The 13917-nt window shown below is 38.1% G+C and overlaps 2 protein-coding genes and 1 long non-coding RNA gene across 5 annotated transcripts in view; 1 reads left to right on the top strand and 2 right to left on the bottom strand.

The window, feature by feature from the left end:
* Window positions 1-1789: 1789 nt before the first annotated feature.
* yrdc (yrdC N(6)-threonylcarbamoyltransferase domain containing) lies at window positions 1790-6380 on the bottom strand. 2 transcript variants are annotated; one of them, XM_036216064.1, is made up of 6 exons: window positions 6112-6380; window positions 5345-5537; window positions 3012-3126; window positions 2820-2939; window positions 2619-2749; window positions 1790-2425 (listed from the first exon to the last, which is right to left on the bottom strand). In XM_036216064.1, the coding sequence occupies exons 1-6, from the start codon at window positions 6266-6268 to the stop codon at window positions 2311-2313; spliced, it is 831 nt and encodes a 276-aa protein (XP_036071957.1). In that variant the 5' UTR covers window positions 6269-6380; the 3' UTR covers window positions 1790-2310. The 2 variants fall into 2 exon arrangements, with proteins under 2 accessions (XP_036071957.1, XP_024122662.1); XM_024266894.2 differs by having other exon boundaries at window positions 1790-2387; window positions 6112-6377.
* A 1261-nt stretch (window positions 6381-7641) lies between these two features.
* Window positions 7642-8052, top strand: LOC112143332. The gene is made up of 3 exons (XR_002918719.2): window positions 7642-7719; window positions 7797-7898; window positions 7966-8052. It is a non-coding gene; the product is annotated as an uncharacterized LOC112143332 (long non-coding RNA).
* A 451-nt stretch (window positions 8053-8503) lies between these two features.
* The window catches only part of mtf1 (metal-regulatory transcription factor 1), a 14495-nt gene continuing 9081 nt past the window's right edge, over window positions 8504-13917 (bottom strand). For both annotated transcript variants that reach the window (XM_024267214.2, XM_036215737.1), the window contains exons 7-11: window positions 13136-13213; window positions 12895-12997; window positions 12241-12815; window positions 12084-12153; window positions 8504-10664 (exon numbers count right to left, since the gene is read on the bottom strand). In XM_024267214.2, the coding sequence (XP_024122982.1) occupies window positions 10174-10664; window positions 12084-12153; window positions 12241-12815; window positions 12895-12997; window positions 13136-13213 (1317 nt within the window). In that variant the 3' untranslated portion in view covers window positions 8504-10173. The remainder of the gene's footprint in view (window positions 10665-12083; window positions 12154-12240; window positions 12816-12894; window positions 12998-13135; window positions 13214-13917) is intronic.

The raw sequence follows: 13917 nt of genomic DNA, 5'->3' as shown, positions 1-13917 counted from the left end.
CTGAAAACCCCTACTCTACATAATTTAAAGTAAAATTCTATATGGGTGTAGACTGGTCAGGTTAAAAAAAAAAAAAATCATACGTCTCTGATTGTGTTTGGGGGGCCGGCCCAAATGTGGAGGTGGGCCGGATCCGGCCCACGGGCCGTAGTTTGTGAACTCCTGCATTACATAATAAAAGGTAACATTCAATGTGGGTCTTGATTGGCCAGATTAAGAAAAAAAAATTATATGTTTCTGATCATGTTTGGGGGGCCGTCCCAAATGTGGAGCTGGGTCAGATCTGGCCCACGGGCCGTAGTTTGAAAACCCCTGCTCTACGTAATAAAAAGTAAAATTCTATACGGATCTTGATTGGCCAGATTAAGAAAAAAAAAATCATACGTCTCTGATTGTGTTTGGGGGGCCGGCCCAGATGTGGAAGTGGGCCGTAGTTTGTGAACTCCTGCTCTACATAATAAAAGGTAACATTCTATGTGGGTCTTGATTGGCCAGATTAAAAAAAATAAATAAAAAAATCATACGTCCCTGATCGTGTTTGGGGGGCCGGCTGTGGCCCACGGGCCGTAGTTTGAAAACTCCTGCTCTACGTAATAAAAAGGAAGAGTTTTTACCAAACTCTTTAAAGCAGATAAATACATGTTACGCAACTGCAAATTCAAACGTTTTATCACTTTTACCGTGCGTTTGATCTCTTTTATAGATCACTGTACAATAAAAAATAAAAAAACATGTTGAGCACAAACTGAATAAATAATCCAAAGGTTTCAATACTATCTTGCTGATTAAAAACCTAAAAAAAAAACTGGCTTGACTTAGTTAAAGTAGTGCTGGGCGATATTGGAAAAAAATGGTGTATCAAGATACAAATTACTTAGGGCTGCGAACATCAACGCAAACCGATTTTAATAATAATTAACGCAACTTAATTGACCTTGCAGACCTTTCGTTTTGCCTTGCCAAATAAGGCTCCCACAGTGTACGTTAAAACACATCAGCGGGTATCATCCCACTTATACCATGGTGGCTTACAAAATAAATAATCGATTTTTAGTACTTTTTATCTTGTTAGGTATTTTGGTTTAGATCGCTTTTTCACAAAAGACGATGTTATTTGATCCATGGTCCGGCGTGTTGTCACGGTTACGCGGCATATTTTCATGAAATTTACCAAATAAAACACTGTGATTAATAGTGATCAATCAGAATACAAGTGTCATTTATCTGATTTTTTTTTTTGTCGGTTTACAGCTTTAATAAAGAATAAATGTCCTAAATAGACAGTTTTGTGTTTAAATTTCATATTGTGATTATTCACGGGTAAGTTGTCGGCAATTGCGATTAATTTTATTTCCCGGATTTGCGATTAATTAGTTAATTTTTTTTAATCGATTCCCTGCCCTAAAATTATTTTATATCTCAATATTGATATATATCACAATAAAGTCTATTTACAGTTATTTTCAAAAATGTAATTACTTATTTTTATGTGACTTTATTTTTTCAAGTAATTGGTAACTGAATCGTCACAAATGGGAAACATTTTTTTAACCCTTTAACACCTGAAGCGCTTAAACAAAAAAAATCTGGAATATATTGTAACTTTTCAACCATTGACATTGGCGTGAGCCGCTTTTCTCCTTCAAAATCTACTAGAATTATGCTGATCAAGTTAACAATTAAAAAATTATCATATTACCCAGCTATAAGTGATGCATCTTTGGTTGATTAGAAACGTCAAAATTAATTATTTTCTTTATTTCATGAAGAAATAGAAAGTCTCAACAGCTTTTAAATGCAGGGTAGGCACCATAAAATGATTTAATGAGATTATACAGATTTACAATCAATTAAAGCAGATTTCACCAAAAACATGAAATATCTACAAATATGAAATAAATATGATAGTATATTCTGAGGTGCTACCAGGGATCTCGCTATATGACATTAAAAAAACATGTGGAAAATGTAATAAAACAGTTTGAGCAATGGCACAGAACAAAGACTTTGCACGGCTCGCTGCAGCCGAGGTTCATTGGGGCCATGGAGAAATGCTCACTGAGATCGCATTAATCACATTAAGTGAAAATATTGAACATTTTTCTTGGATAAGTCGGCCTCACCTTAAACAAACTGCTGACCTTGTTGAGCTGAAATGTTTAAATAAGAAAAAGATTAAAGACGAAGCATCTCCCTGAGTTTTAGTTCTTCCCTATGAAAACAAAAGGTAATGAATTGAGTTTTTTGGTGGAGAATGCTGAAGCCAGAGCTGGTTGTGCGTCTCAGCGTGTGCTGTGAAGTGTGGAGAGTTTAAAGGTCATTCTTCCCCCAAGTCCTCTGACAGTCCATATTTGCGCTCCAGCACATCAAGCGTGGAAGAAAGGGCACTGGAAACAGAATTTGGGGCATTTCTTGTTTAACTCTGCTGCAGAGAAAATCCCTTTTAGCGTATAAAAATATGAAATTTTAGTAGAAACCTGTGTTTTAGTTAGCTGATTATTGCAACATTCGATTCTGGTATTTTATGTGTTTTTGTTTAATAAAATAATATGAAAAATTCTGCAATAATATAGTATTTCTGAGCTAAATTTATGTAAAAAAGATGGCGGTCCACTCACCAGCCTGGTCTGATGATGCGATATTTGTCAACCACCGACAGATCTACCACCGTCGATCCAAGGCGGCTTTGGTCCCCGATGGGTCCGCCGTCCACCACCACGGCGACGTGAGGCCAGAGTTCCTGAAACTCCTTCAGGGGAGTAATAAACAAACGTCAACATGTCTGCTTTACTTGCTAAACAATATTTGCAGACACTTACATGTACTTCCACTGTGCTGGTGTGAGCGCTGACGTTGGCGCTGGTGAGTGCGAGCGGCTCCTCACACATCTGACAGAGGCGCCTCATGAAGGCATGGTTGGGAATACGGACGCCCACGAGCTGAGGAGCACACGGCCTGACCGGTGAATGGCGGCAAAAACGTCTGTTCCCCACGTGAGGAGGAGCACTTACAGACGTGAAGGGGTTGAGAGCGGAGTTCAGGGCCTCTGATCGCTGGAATACCAGAGTGACAGGACCGGGCAGCAGGTCGTCCAGCAGCTCCTTCTTCACCTCCACCTTACAGTATCTGTTGTCATGGAGACAGCAGCGAGTGAATCGGGGTCGGTAGCTACTTTTTGATGATGACAAAAAGTTTTATTTAGTTCGCTGCAACAAATAATCTTTGCATGTATGTAATAATAAACGTTTACTTTGAGAAATATTCTCGGGTGCGGCAAAGACTCTAAAAACGGGATCCAGTGCTAGAGCTGCCACCATTAGTCAACTAATCAACGACTAATCGACTACTAAAATAGTCGACAACTAATTTAATGGTCGATTAGTCGTTACTGTATACTACATGGAGTCAGAGTACAGTAAAGTGGAGAGTTTTAATGGCATTATGCAAGCTTTTTAGACTATTTTTGCATTTATTAAGGTTTTGTATTAAGGTCTTTAGAGTTAAGCTAGTATTTCAGCTACATGCTAGCTGTTTCAGCTAACTTAGACTTTTTTTCCCAAGTTTTAGGCTATTTTGGAGTCAGGCAAATATTTTAGCTGCATGCTAGCTATTTTGTCTTATTTAGGCTTTTTTTTGCTTCTTAGGCTATTTTGGAGTTTAGCCAATATATTTCAGCTGTATACTAGCTATTTTGATTAAATTGGGCTTTTTTTCATTTTTTTAAGCTAATTTGGCATTTAACTAATATTTTAGCTGGCTTTCAACTTCAGTGATTTCAGCTATCTTCACTAGCATCTAAAGCAGCCAAATTCAGCTTATAGCATTCACAGTAGCATTTTCGCAGGTAATGCTATATATCTAGTTTTTAGTTAGTTCAAAGCTAATGATGGTTAAGATGTGTGTTTTACATCCACTTTGCGCATTACCCGATTAGTCGACTAATCTGAAATAATAATCGGTGATTAGTCGACTATTAAAATAATCGTTTGCTGCAGCACTATCCAGTGCCCCTCTACTTGACACTCAGTGCAGCTGTGTCTGTAGCTCACCGCTCCCCCAGGGGATGGGTCAAAATTGGAGAACAAATTTCCTGCTCATGGGACTTTAATTTAACTGTAACGATATGTCTTTAGACCGCAGGAAATGGAAAGAAAATCCCCCAAATGAAGCTGGATCTGTACTAGAGGATGACACAGGAATGTGTTTTCATTTCGCTCCTGGTAATCTAAATTCCAGTGTTCAAAATGATCCCGCTCCCTTATGTCTTTATCACTGTTTAACTTTATTATTATTCCGCTCTCATTAATTTTTTTTTAATTACATCCGACTTCCCCTTCAGCTCTCCGAACTAAACAAAAGAATCTTTCATTCTTTCTCTTCACCGGATGTAATTTGTTTTCTGTCATTGGACTCTTCCGGGTATCAATTCTCTCCATTGCTGCCATTGATAATATACACTTTAGATTTCTGCAGGGAAATCGTGACTGGGAACACTGATGGCCTCTGGGTAATGTAGTAATTTTTCAATTGAGCTACTTTGTAGGCGTATTTTCAGAAAACTGCAAAATGTCTCTGCCTTTACTTTCTTTATTTGTTGTCGCTCTTATCCGTAAGAACTTCTCCCATCCCATCCTGGTCAAGTGATTAATCCCATCCCACGGGAATACTGTGGGTCACAGGATTCCCGAAAAAATGTCACCCTCTAGTACATCTCTAGACTGCCTTTTTCAAGTAACTGTAAATTTTTGAAAAAGATTATTATTGACTCAAATTGTTTTGTTGAACAAATCAGACGGACTCTCATCTCATCATCATCTGAAAATGTCACTGTAGCCATGTTGATGGAATTAAGATGAATTAAATCCAATAATACTAAGTTTGTGTTTTAAAAGAAAATTTTGCAAAAAGGAGGACATTTAAAAGTAAATTATATGTTTTCTTCTAATAAATGAGCAAATGGATGCATATGTTACAGGCTGGGCTGCAGAACTTTGTATTCCTAATGGCACAAATAGCAGATATACGATAATTAAATAATATATTTATTACAGTAAAATGTATTTTGTCTCAGGATATTACATTGATTCACACATTTGGTTGATTTTAACATGTATGCATGAACAGAGCGGGCAAATTAACTTAACATATGTCTCATTTCAGGAAATATGTTCTAAAACATGCTATAAATTTGAAAGAATTATAGCTAATAAACAAAAATATACATTTTTACATTTTAAATAACTTAAGTCAGCAATCAACCAATCAAAATGCATGATCTGCCTTACTAAAAATCACACTTGAATGAATGAAAATAAGAGCAGAGTCAAATAGAGGATTCACTTACTTGTAAATATCTTGAATTTCTCGGACACAAATAGCCAGCGGTTTCTGCCCGTTGCGTCCCTTCACGGCGTAGATTTTTCTGACTGCCTCAGAGTTTTGAGCCAAACACGCCAGACCATAGATTGTATCAGTTGGCACGGCAACAACATGGCCGTCTTGTAAAGCTTTCACTGTACACTTCAGGACCTCGTCATCTGGAGTTTAAAGGAAAAAATGAAGCTGATATCACAGAGGCATATTTTTGGAGATATAAAACACTTTAAAATACTTTAAAAAGATGATAAAATGAGCTTACAATAACAACAAAAAGATTTTAATCGAATTTGTCATCTTCTTGTAAAAATGCTTTTTTTTCTTCTTCTTTTTAGCTATGGATATAAACTTTTATTTATGAGGATTTAACTTAACTAGTAAGTAGTATGTCTAAAACACACCAATTTACCAAAAAATAGTTGTGATTCAATTACAATTCAGTAATTTTAAGCATGAATAAAGAAAGAATATTGTGTTTTTTTCCCCCAAACAATATCTGAGAATGGTTACTATCCTTAAATTTGAAACTGAAATCAAAACTTTTAAATATTTTCTGATTAATAATATCATAACAGTCCTGTTAGAGCAACTTTGTGTCAAACATGGCAGGACAGTCTGATGCAACACGCTGACATCAGTTTATTATGACATTGTTAATTAGTTTAAATATAGATTGGTATCTTTCAGCACTGTCACTGAGTGAACGACAGTTGGACTCAAACTCATGTCCAGTACCTGTCCGGTCCTCTTCATTCGTTGTCGGCCCGTTGCAGGTCGGCGGTAGAAGGCGCAGCATTTTAGTCTTGAGTTCTTTGCACATGTTTGCTGCCGCTAATCTGCGGGTTCCTCTCACTTTGACTAATTCAGATGCAGCGGAACGAACGGAATTCATAGAATCTAGATTAGTGCGGCAGATCTGTACACACACTCTTATTACAGCATGCTGCTCTGCCGTGATGTGGTGACAAACTTCCGGGTTCCACCCACAACGATGACGTAAGTTTTCTTAAAGAGACAACGGCCAGGTAAACGAGACAAGAAAGAGTTGATTTTAATGTTTTTAAGCTGCAATTAAATTTATAACTTGCGTTTTATGTTTGGAATTTATATTTCCCTTTATTTTAATTCTTCTGAATGTTTTATGTTTTTAGGACGTTGACATTTGGACCTCGAGTTTGTAGTAAAATTCTATTCTATTCTATTCTATTCTATTCTATTCTATTCTATTCTATTCTATTGCCTGTGTTTTATTATTTTTATAATAATAAATTATCCATTAAGATAAATAAAGAAGCCATTAATTTTCTTCATTTTATGAATTACTTTTTAAACCTACTCATTAAAAAAAATTATTGTCCTTTTCTGAAATAGGGTGTTAAAGTAAGTACAATTTTCTCGAGTGAAATAAAAATAGGACATATTTAAAAAGATAAATTATTTTAAAATAATCTAACAACATCAACAACAGCAGCATTAATAATAATAATAATAAGGTCAAAGAAAAACATTTTTACTGCTGCCCAGAACACAACATTTAGCTTTAAGAAAATGATAGTAGTTATTAAGTGCTGTTTTAAATCTACACACACACTAACAACAATATTTTTGGTTATTTAGGCTGTTTTAAGAGAGTAAATAATAAGTTTAATTTCTCAAATGTATATTTTCACCTTTTAGTTCATGTAAATACACATTTTACTTTTACTAACGGAATATTTAGTCACTAAGCTAATATTTGATTTAAAGTTAAATATTTTTATAAATATATATTTAGCTTACAAATTAATTGTTGGTATCTTCGAGCTTTTCTATTTTGTTTGGTGTTTTAAAACTAATGTTTTAGATCGTAAATTATTTTAATTTTGTAAAACTACAAATTTAGTTTAAATATTTAGATCTAATCTAAACATTTTTTTCCCAAACTACATATTAAAACTAATTATTTAATTTCAAATTAAATATTTCGATTAGAGTTAGATATTTTGGAGCCCGAAACTAAATATTTGGCTACAAATGAACTTGCTGGTAAACGGAAGTGGACTACCAAAATAAAAGTTGGGCACGCTTCTTGTTCAACAACTCCGTGTTTTTTCCCCTCCTTTTTCTGCAAACACATCTAATTACATTGGAAACACCTGTCTGTAGTTTAAAATGTGGAGGATTCTGTTTCCAAATTAAATGACTTAAAGATGTCAGCGGACACAGTTTCTGACAAAGGTAGTATCTTCTAGCTTTTCTATTTTATTTAAAGTATTTGTTGTTAACTTTCACGTTTTTTTTTTTTTTTTTTTTTAGGATGGAGACACCCAGGGAGTCGAAAACGGCGACTCCCCGTTCATAGAGGTTCACATAACCTTCTTAAAGTGCGGCTACAAATGATATTTTCATTCCAAACTGTTAACTTTATTTTTATTGTGTAGACTTTGAAGAACCTCGATGACAGGCTAGCAATTCTATCCAAAAACATAAGCCTTTGTTCATCGACTCTGAGTGAATTGAAGGACCTCCAGGACGTTTTGGCGGTGAGTCGCGTGCATCTCTGCATCTTTTTTTTTTCTTCTTCTTTTATTTTTTATTAATTTCTTACAGAAAAAACGTCTCCAGGATGCGTCCTCGTCACCTCAGCAGTGATCCGAAGACCTAAACATGAACCTAAATAAACCACCATGAAGCTCAGCAGTGCTTTTCAGTGATGGGAATAAGGTTTTATTAGTATATTGCTCTCAATTCATGATTTAATATGAAACAAGCATATAAGCAAACAGTTGAACATTGTACATTCTTTTCAGAATCCTTAGCCTGTCTTTGGGGTTTAAACATTCCTTTGGAAGCATGTGCTATTCCATCTTTGCTGCCTATTTTGGGGAGGAAATATGCTTTATTTTGTGATCTAATGCTTCCAAATAAATTTCACCATCAGTGACTTGGAATAAAATACAAAATTAAAAAATATTGGCAGCATAATTTATTTTAATTTGAATTGTAAGGTTAAAGTGGATAAAAATATCAAAAGCTAAATAAAGTGAAAGGCTGCAAGGATTATAGAGTACAGAGTTTATCCATAAACTCTACAACAAAGAGCGGTCTACATCAATTCCTAAAACAGAACCATTCACAAAGGACTTGATCACAAAAACAACAAAAACTGGTTTATTTGAACCCGTTACCACCTTGGAGGCAAAAACTGTGGAAAAGGACAAATATGGCGCAATGTTTTATGGAAGTAGCACTTGATACAGTTTCAGTCCAGATTCACAAAAAAACCTTTTGAGGAATCACTCCAACTTGCATAGTTTTCTACACAATCGTGTATGAATGTCGAGGTGTGCCTCCTTTTGAAGTGGTTTTGACTAAAAATGATCAAACTCGATTTTCTAGGCCATAAATTCTGGAATCATAGAACCACAATCCTTTATTCTGTAGTTTCTTTTTAGCAAAATGCATGATTTTCTGTCTGAGATCCGCTCCTGAGATCACTTGGGTCTGGGTAATGGGCATTGGTGTGTTGTCTAAGGGAGAACTGGTCAAGGCAAGGAGGTTCAAAGAACAGTTGATGACGTAAGGCCGAGTGGCTTCACTCGTACTGACAGGAGATAATGCCTTCTCTGCTGCGATTGCATTGAGTCCCACACAAAAGAAAATTTAAATTAACGTAGCAGATCACGTCATATACACTTTCAAATGTAAACTGTACAAAAGCTCGTTTGAAGCAAACGGCAGAAACTGTTGATGTGACAAAAAAAACATACAGAAGACACGCATAAACTCTGAGTTAATAATTCAAAAAATCTTTACAAAAATACAATTACTAGAATTATCTATACATTTCTCAAAGATGTTTTACAATAGAACTCCATATTTACACGGTCTCCAGGACAGATGCTACTTTACAGCAGTTGTGATTCAAAGTCTGTAGTGGTGCTGCACCTCGGCTCACAAGCTGTCGGGCGGGGAGGGGGGGGGTTCAGTGTGCAATAGACGGGAAGAGTGCAGCAGAACGTAGGGCTGATGAGTTTGGGTAACACATGAGAAGATCTGGGATCAGTTATGACTCGATGCATCCCTGAGAGGATCACGACCCCAAAAACTGCGGGATGTTGACGGAATGGCGAACAAACCGGATCGTTTGATTCGCTGTGCCTGTTTTCTCAAACTTGCTTTTAGCAATGCGTGTTAAGGGGAAAACAATTCAGTAACAAAACAAAAAATACTAGCTATACCAACAATATATTAAATTATTTCTCTATTTATCAGTCGAATAGATCAGCTAAGCGTTTAAATAAATTAGCATACATTTTTCTTGAGTTAGAAGCACATTAACTGTCCTACTCTTTTCCTGACACGTTAAAAGACGTAGAAAAGAACGATCACATGGTCTGAACCAGTAAAAAATACCTCAAACTGCATGTGAGAGACGATGCACTTTAAGCCGTGTTTGGTTAAAGTCACCAAGTTACAGTGCATTCTGGGTAATTGCATACAAACTAAGCCTCTGCTAAGACCTGCAATACAGTACCGGTTATCAGTGCTTTGACAACAGTTGTTTTAAACTCCATAAATTTATATATTTACGTAAATATATATACAAATCAAAAAGACTTCCTGGCCTTTTTTCCAGCAATAAAAGCTTCAAAATCTAAATGATTAATTTCTGTTCTTGAAGACTGTGCTACTGCAAAACGAAAAAGTTATACGCGTGGATATATTCTCGATGCACGGCATACGGGAGGAAATGAAAAGCATTGCTTCGGAGAGTGGTTGGTGGAACTGATGAAGATGTGAGGGAGGGCGGCTCCTCTAAGGGTTCCCATCAGTGGCCATGTTGAACTCGTCTGCGACCAGCAGCAGAGCCTCCAGGTTGGCCGCCGTCTCGGGGCTCTGCATGGAAAGGAAGTCGGAGACGTCCATGCTGGCAAAGCCGTCGGTTGGGGGGGTGCTCGTCGCAGTGTTGCTCACAACAGTGGATAATGTCTGAGCTGTGGAGGAGGAGGAAGAGGAAGGGGCTTCGGGCCTCAGCTCATCCGCCGTGGAGGAAGACTTGGGAAGGCAGCACGAAGAGGACGATGACGCGGCGGGTTGGTTTGAAGGCCCGGACGCCAGCGAGGGAGGGGGATCAGACAATTGCGGCGGCAGCGGCGGTTGCGCTGGAGCCGAGGTGGTGGAGGAGGAGGCACTCTTTGCGTTCTTGTCTTTAGCAGAATCTCTGCAGGCACATTGGCACTGACACGATTCCTCCTGTTTGATGATGATGACTGGCAGGCTGAGGCCAATCTGCTGGACTGAACTGCCTGAAACACAAAGTCAACTTCAGTGAAGCTGGTTTCCTTTTTCAACATTAATATATTTTATACTGACAACTTTAAATAACTGCATCACATTATTTCTTTATTTCATTTTTTTTAATAAACAGTGATCCGCTTATTGCAGGAGTCATAATCAAAAATAGGTCATTTAAAGAGCCATTCCTATGAAAACTGTGTTTTTAACATGTTCTTTGAGTATTTTTCCAATGATGTTGGATATATAAAGAAAATTAAGCTTAAAATTATATTTTTGAGTATATTAATCAAATTGTGAATCAGGAGCAGGTGAAAAAATGCCACTAAAAAAAAGCTCATTAGCAAACGCCTGGTTCACGCTGCGGCGTGGAACAGAAGCCGATTCCATTCATCCCCTTTGTTAGCCTATGGTGTCGTTCACACAAAGACACAAAGCGCCGCGGCCCTCTGCAGCTGGCTCACGACGTGCAGCGATCGTTTTGGCATCTGGTTTTTGTACAAGCGATCTGAATCAATTCTGGCAGGAAGTTATGCCAAAACACGAGAAAACCCGGTAAATTTTCAAAATGTAACCAATTTTTCACAATAAAACACCACGATTGACAAATCACAACACACAAAAAACAGAAACACTGAGACACGCGTACAATGTTCCCCCGTGTATTTGCGTTTCTTCATTCGCGGTTTCACCTGACCATTTACTGCCATGTGACTCTTCCGGTTCGTCTCAAAAATGACAACTTCAGACACTTGTATGAAATGTTTGTGTCCGAAGGAGGGGCTGATGATGGCAAAAAAAAGCTCTTAATATCAAAGCTGAGCTGAAGCGCCTGTCGCAAAAAAAAAAGTCTGGTGTGAACTGGAAGTTAAGCAGTGTGAACCAGGCATGATGTAGAAAACATGCTGGGCCGCCCACAAGCTCCCTGCTCTACTCTGCTCTGCTAGAGGGAGAGGAAGAGGGGCGGCGTTGCTCTAAACCAATGCTCCCGCCCACAACTCCAAGGCAAATTTCTAATGAACTAATGCCATTCTGCAGAAACTGTCTTAAAAACGACAGAGTTTTGGGGTTTGGCTAGAAACAGCATAACTGTAATTAAAAAGAAGCACTGGGAGCACTTAAAATAGATCAAAAGATGATTGTTAAGACTGTAAAGCCCCTCACTACACACTTCACACACTTGAACACCTTTTCAAACCTGTCTCTCGTGTTCAAACCTTCATAGAAAAGTAAGTCAAGTATTATAAAAGTCTGATTGACAAGGTCAACAGCCAATGAGGACGCAGACAAAAAACAGCGAGACTGAAAGGTGAACCACAATATAGTGAGGAACCACTGTATTAAAGCAAGTAACAATGTTCAGAACAGAACCAGTTTGACATTATCACAGTCTTTCATGGAAAACACTGACAAACTTCCAGCTGTCTTACCAGCGTTTCCTCCCACTGGTATGGCTGTAGTGAAGAAAACCTTTTCAACTTTTGGAGTTCCTTGTTGGGGCTGCAAACAAAAATGTACAATAATAATTATGGATAAAACCCTACAGTTATTTTAGGGGGATTTGCTCTCGTTAGAAGCTGTACTCACTGCTTGCTCGAGGTTCTGCTGACTGTTGGCAGCACTGCTCAGAATCCACTGTAGGTTTTGGTCAGACATGACCAGGCTGGGCTGAAGCAGGTTCGGGGTCGACGCTATCGTTATGGTGGCGGGAGGCGGAGCCAGGCTGGGACCGCTGTTAGTGACAGCAGGAGGGACCAGACCCTCGGCTGGGGGCGCTGCGACGGCACCCGGCTGTGTGGAGGCCAGCGCAGGAACGGCTGGAGAAGGAACGCCGCTTTGTGCGTCGCCTTCCGAGTGCAGGAATGTGGGTTGCAGCGCCACATAGTGCTGGGGTGTAACACTGTTGGAAGCCTGAGGCACATCGGAGATCTGCTGAGGCCCACTCAGTTGTGTGAAAGGGGGAGGCTGCGTCGAGCTGACAGCAGCGCTGACGGTGGAAGTCTGAGAAGAAAAGCTCTGACAATGCTGCGAGGAAGACTCCATGACAGCTGCATTGTGGGAGCAGGAAGATGAGGACGTAGGATTGACAGAAAAAGAGATGATAGAGGAAGCTTCTGTCACTCCTTGTTGAGCTTCTTGACTAAACGGCTCCGCCAGTCTCTCTAGAGAACAAAGGACAACTTTATTACTCAAAGGACATGTACATAAAAACGCAAGCAGGTCGAAATTAAACGGTTTTACCATTGGGGGGGCCTTCATCTTGACTGACGCTGTTTTCAGGACTCTGGAAGATGAATTCCAAGATTTTCCCCTGGGTCACATTACTGAGGTCCAGATTCTGAGACTGTAAAAAAATTATTCTAGTATTTTATTGGTTTTCAAATGGAGTTTGTAGCGAATAAGTGACAAATAATCTGCATATATTTCGACACAGATCGTGTTTATCTTTAATAAGAGATCAACAAAATCCATCCAAACTTACATTACTAATGTTCTCTCTAAGCTCTGGATCTGTAGAGATCAAGCTCAGGTCACTGAGGCACAATGAATGATTTGCATCCTGATATCAAAGAGAAGAACAGACATGGATATAAAAACCACCAAGCTTAAGTCAGCATGTTCTGCTGCTTTCATTTTTACTAGTGATGTGCATTTTCCCCTCATCCTGTTACATAATCAATACATCAAATATTGAAATAACTTTGTAGCAATAAATTACAATCCAATTCTTTAGCTTAACTTGGTACAATCTAGATATGTATTAATCATTTGGCATTTAAAATTATAAATTAAAATGCTTTTAAACAGAGAAACGTTATTTAAGCAACAAAAGTAAAATATTTTTGATTTTGAGGCTTTAAGACTGCTTTGTTCTTAACAGAAATTGTGTCATGGTCATTTTTTCTCAGATATTGGTTGAAGAAAAAAAGAGGTTATAACACGTTTAGTGCACAAAACACACGTCACTCGCTTTGGTGACCTTCAGCCAATTGGAATTGATCTGACGTGGTAGAAGCAGGTTTGTGATTGGACAAAATGCTGAAGATGGTAGAGATGGTAGGAAGTGAAACTGATCAAAGTTCGACAGAAACCAATTATTTACCTCTCGATCGATTTTATATCTTTTTACTAACATAATCATGTTTGTATCTGTGATGATTCTGCTGCTACTTCCAGTGCTAATTTTTTTTAATTGTATCTGTATATTTTTTTAATTACCTACACTGCAAAAATGGGCTTTTATTTGAAATATGGCAAAAATTC

The sequence above is a fragment of the Oryzias melastigma genome, linkage group LG16 (assembly GCF_002922805.2).
Source record: "Oryzias melastigma strain HK-1 linkage group LG16, ASM292280v2, whole genome shotgun sequence".
NCBI classification, from domain to species: domain Eukaryota; kingdom Metazoa; phylum Chordata; class Actinopteri; order Beloniformes; family Adrianichthyidae; genus Oryzias; species Oryzias melastigma.
This window is presented reverse-complemented; position numbering and strand designations above follow the sequence as displayed.

Bases quoted from the DNA above. Each gene is read 5' to 3' on its own strand.
- yrdc (XM_036216064.1), bottom strand. From the start codon at position 6,268: ATGAATTCCGTTCGTTCCGCTGCATCTGAATTAGTCAAAGTGAGAGGA. The intron at 2,940-3,011 runs GTAAGTGCTCCT...TGTGCTCCTCAG, and splicing joins CTCTCAACCCCTTCACGTCT to CTCGTGGGCGTCCGTATTCC. The intron at 2,426-2,618 runs GTGAGTGGACCG...TTTTCTCTGCAG, and splicing joins CGCATCATCAGACCAGGCTG to CAGAGTTAAACAAGAAATGC.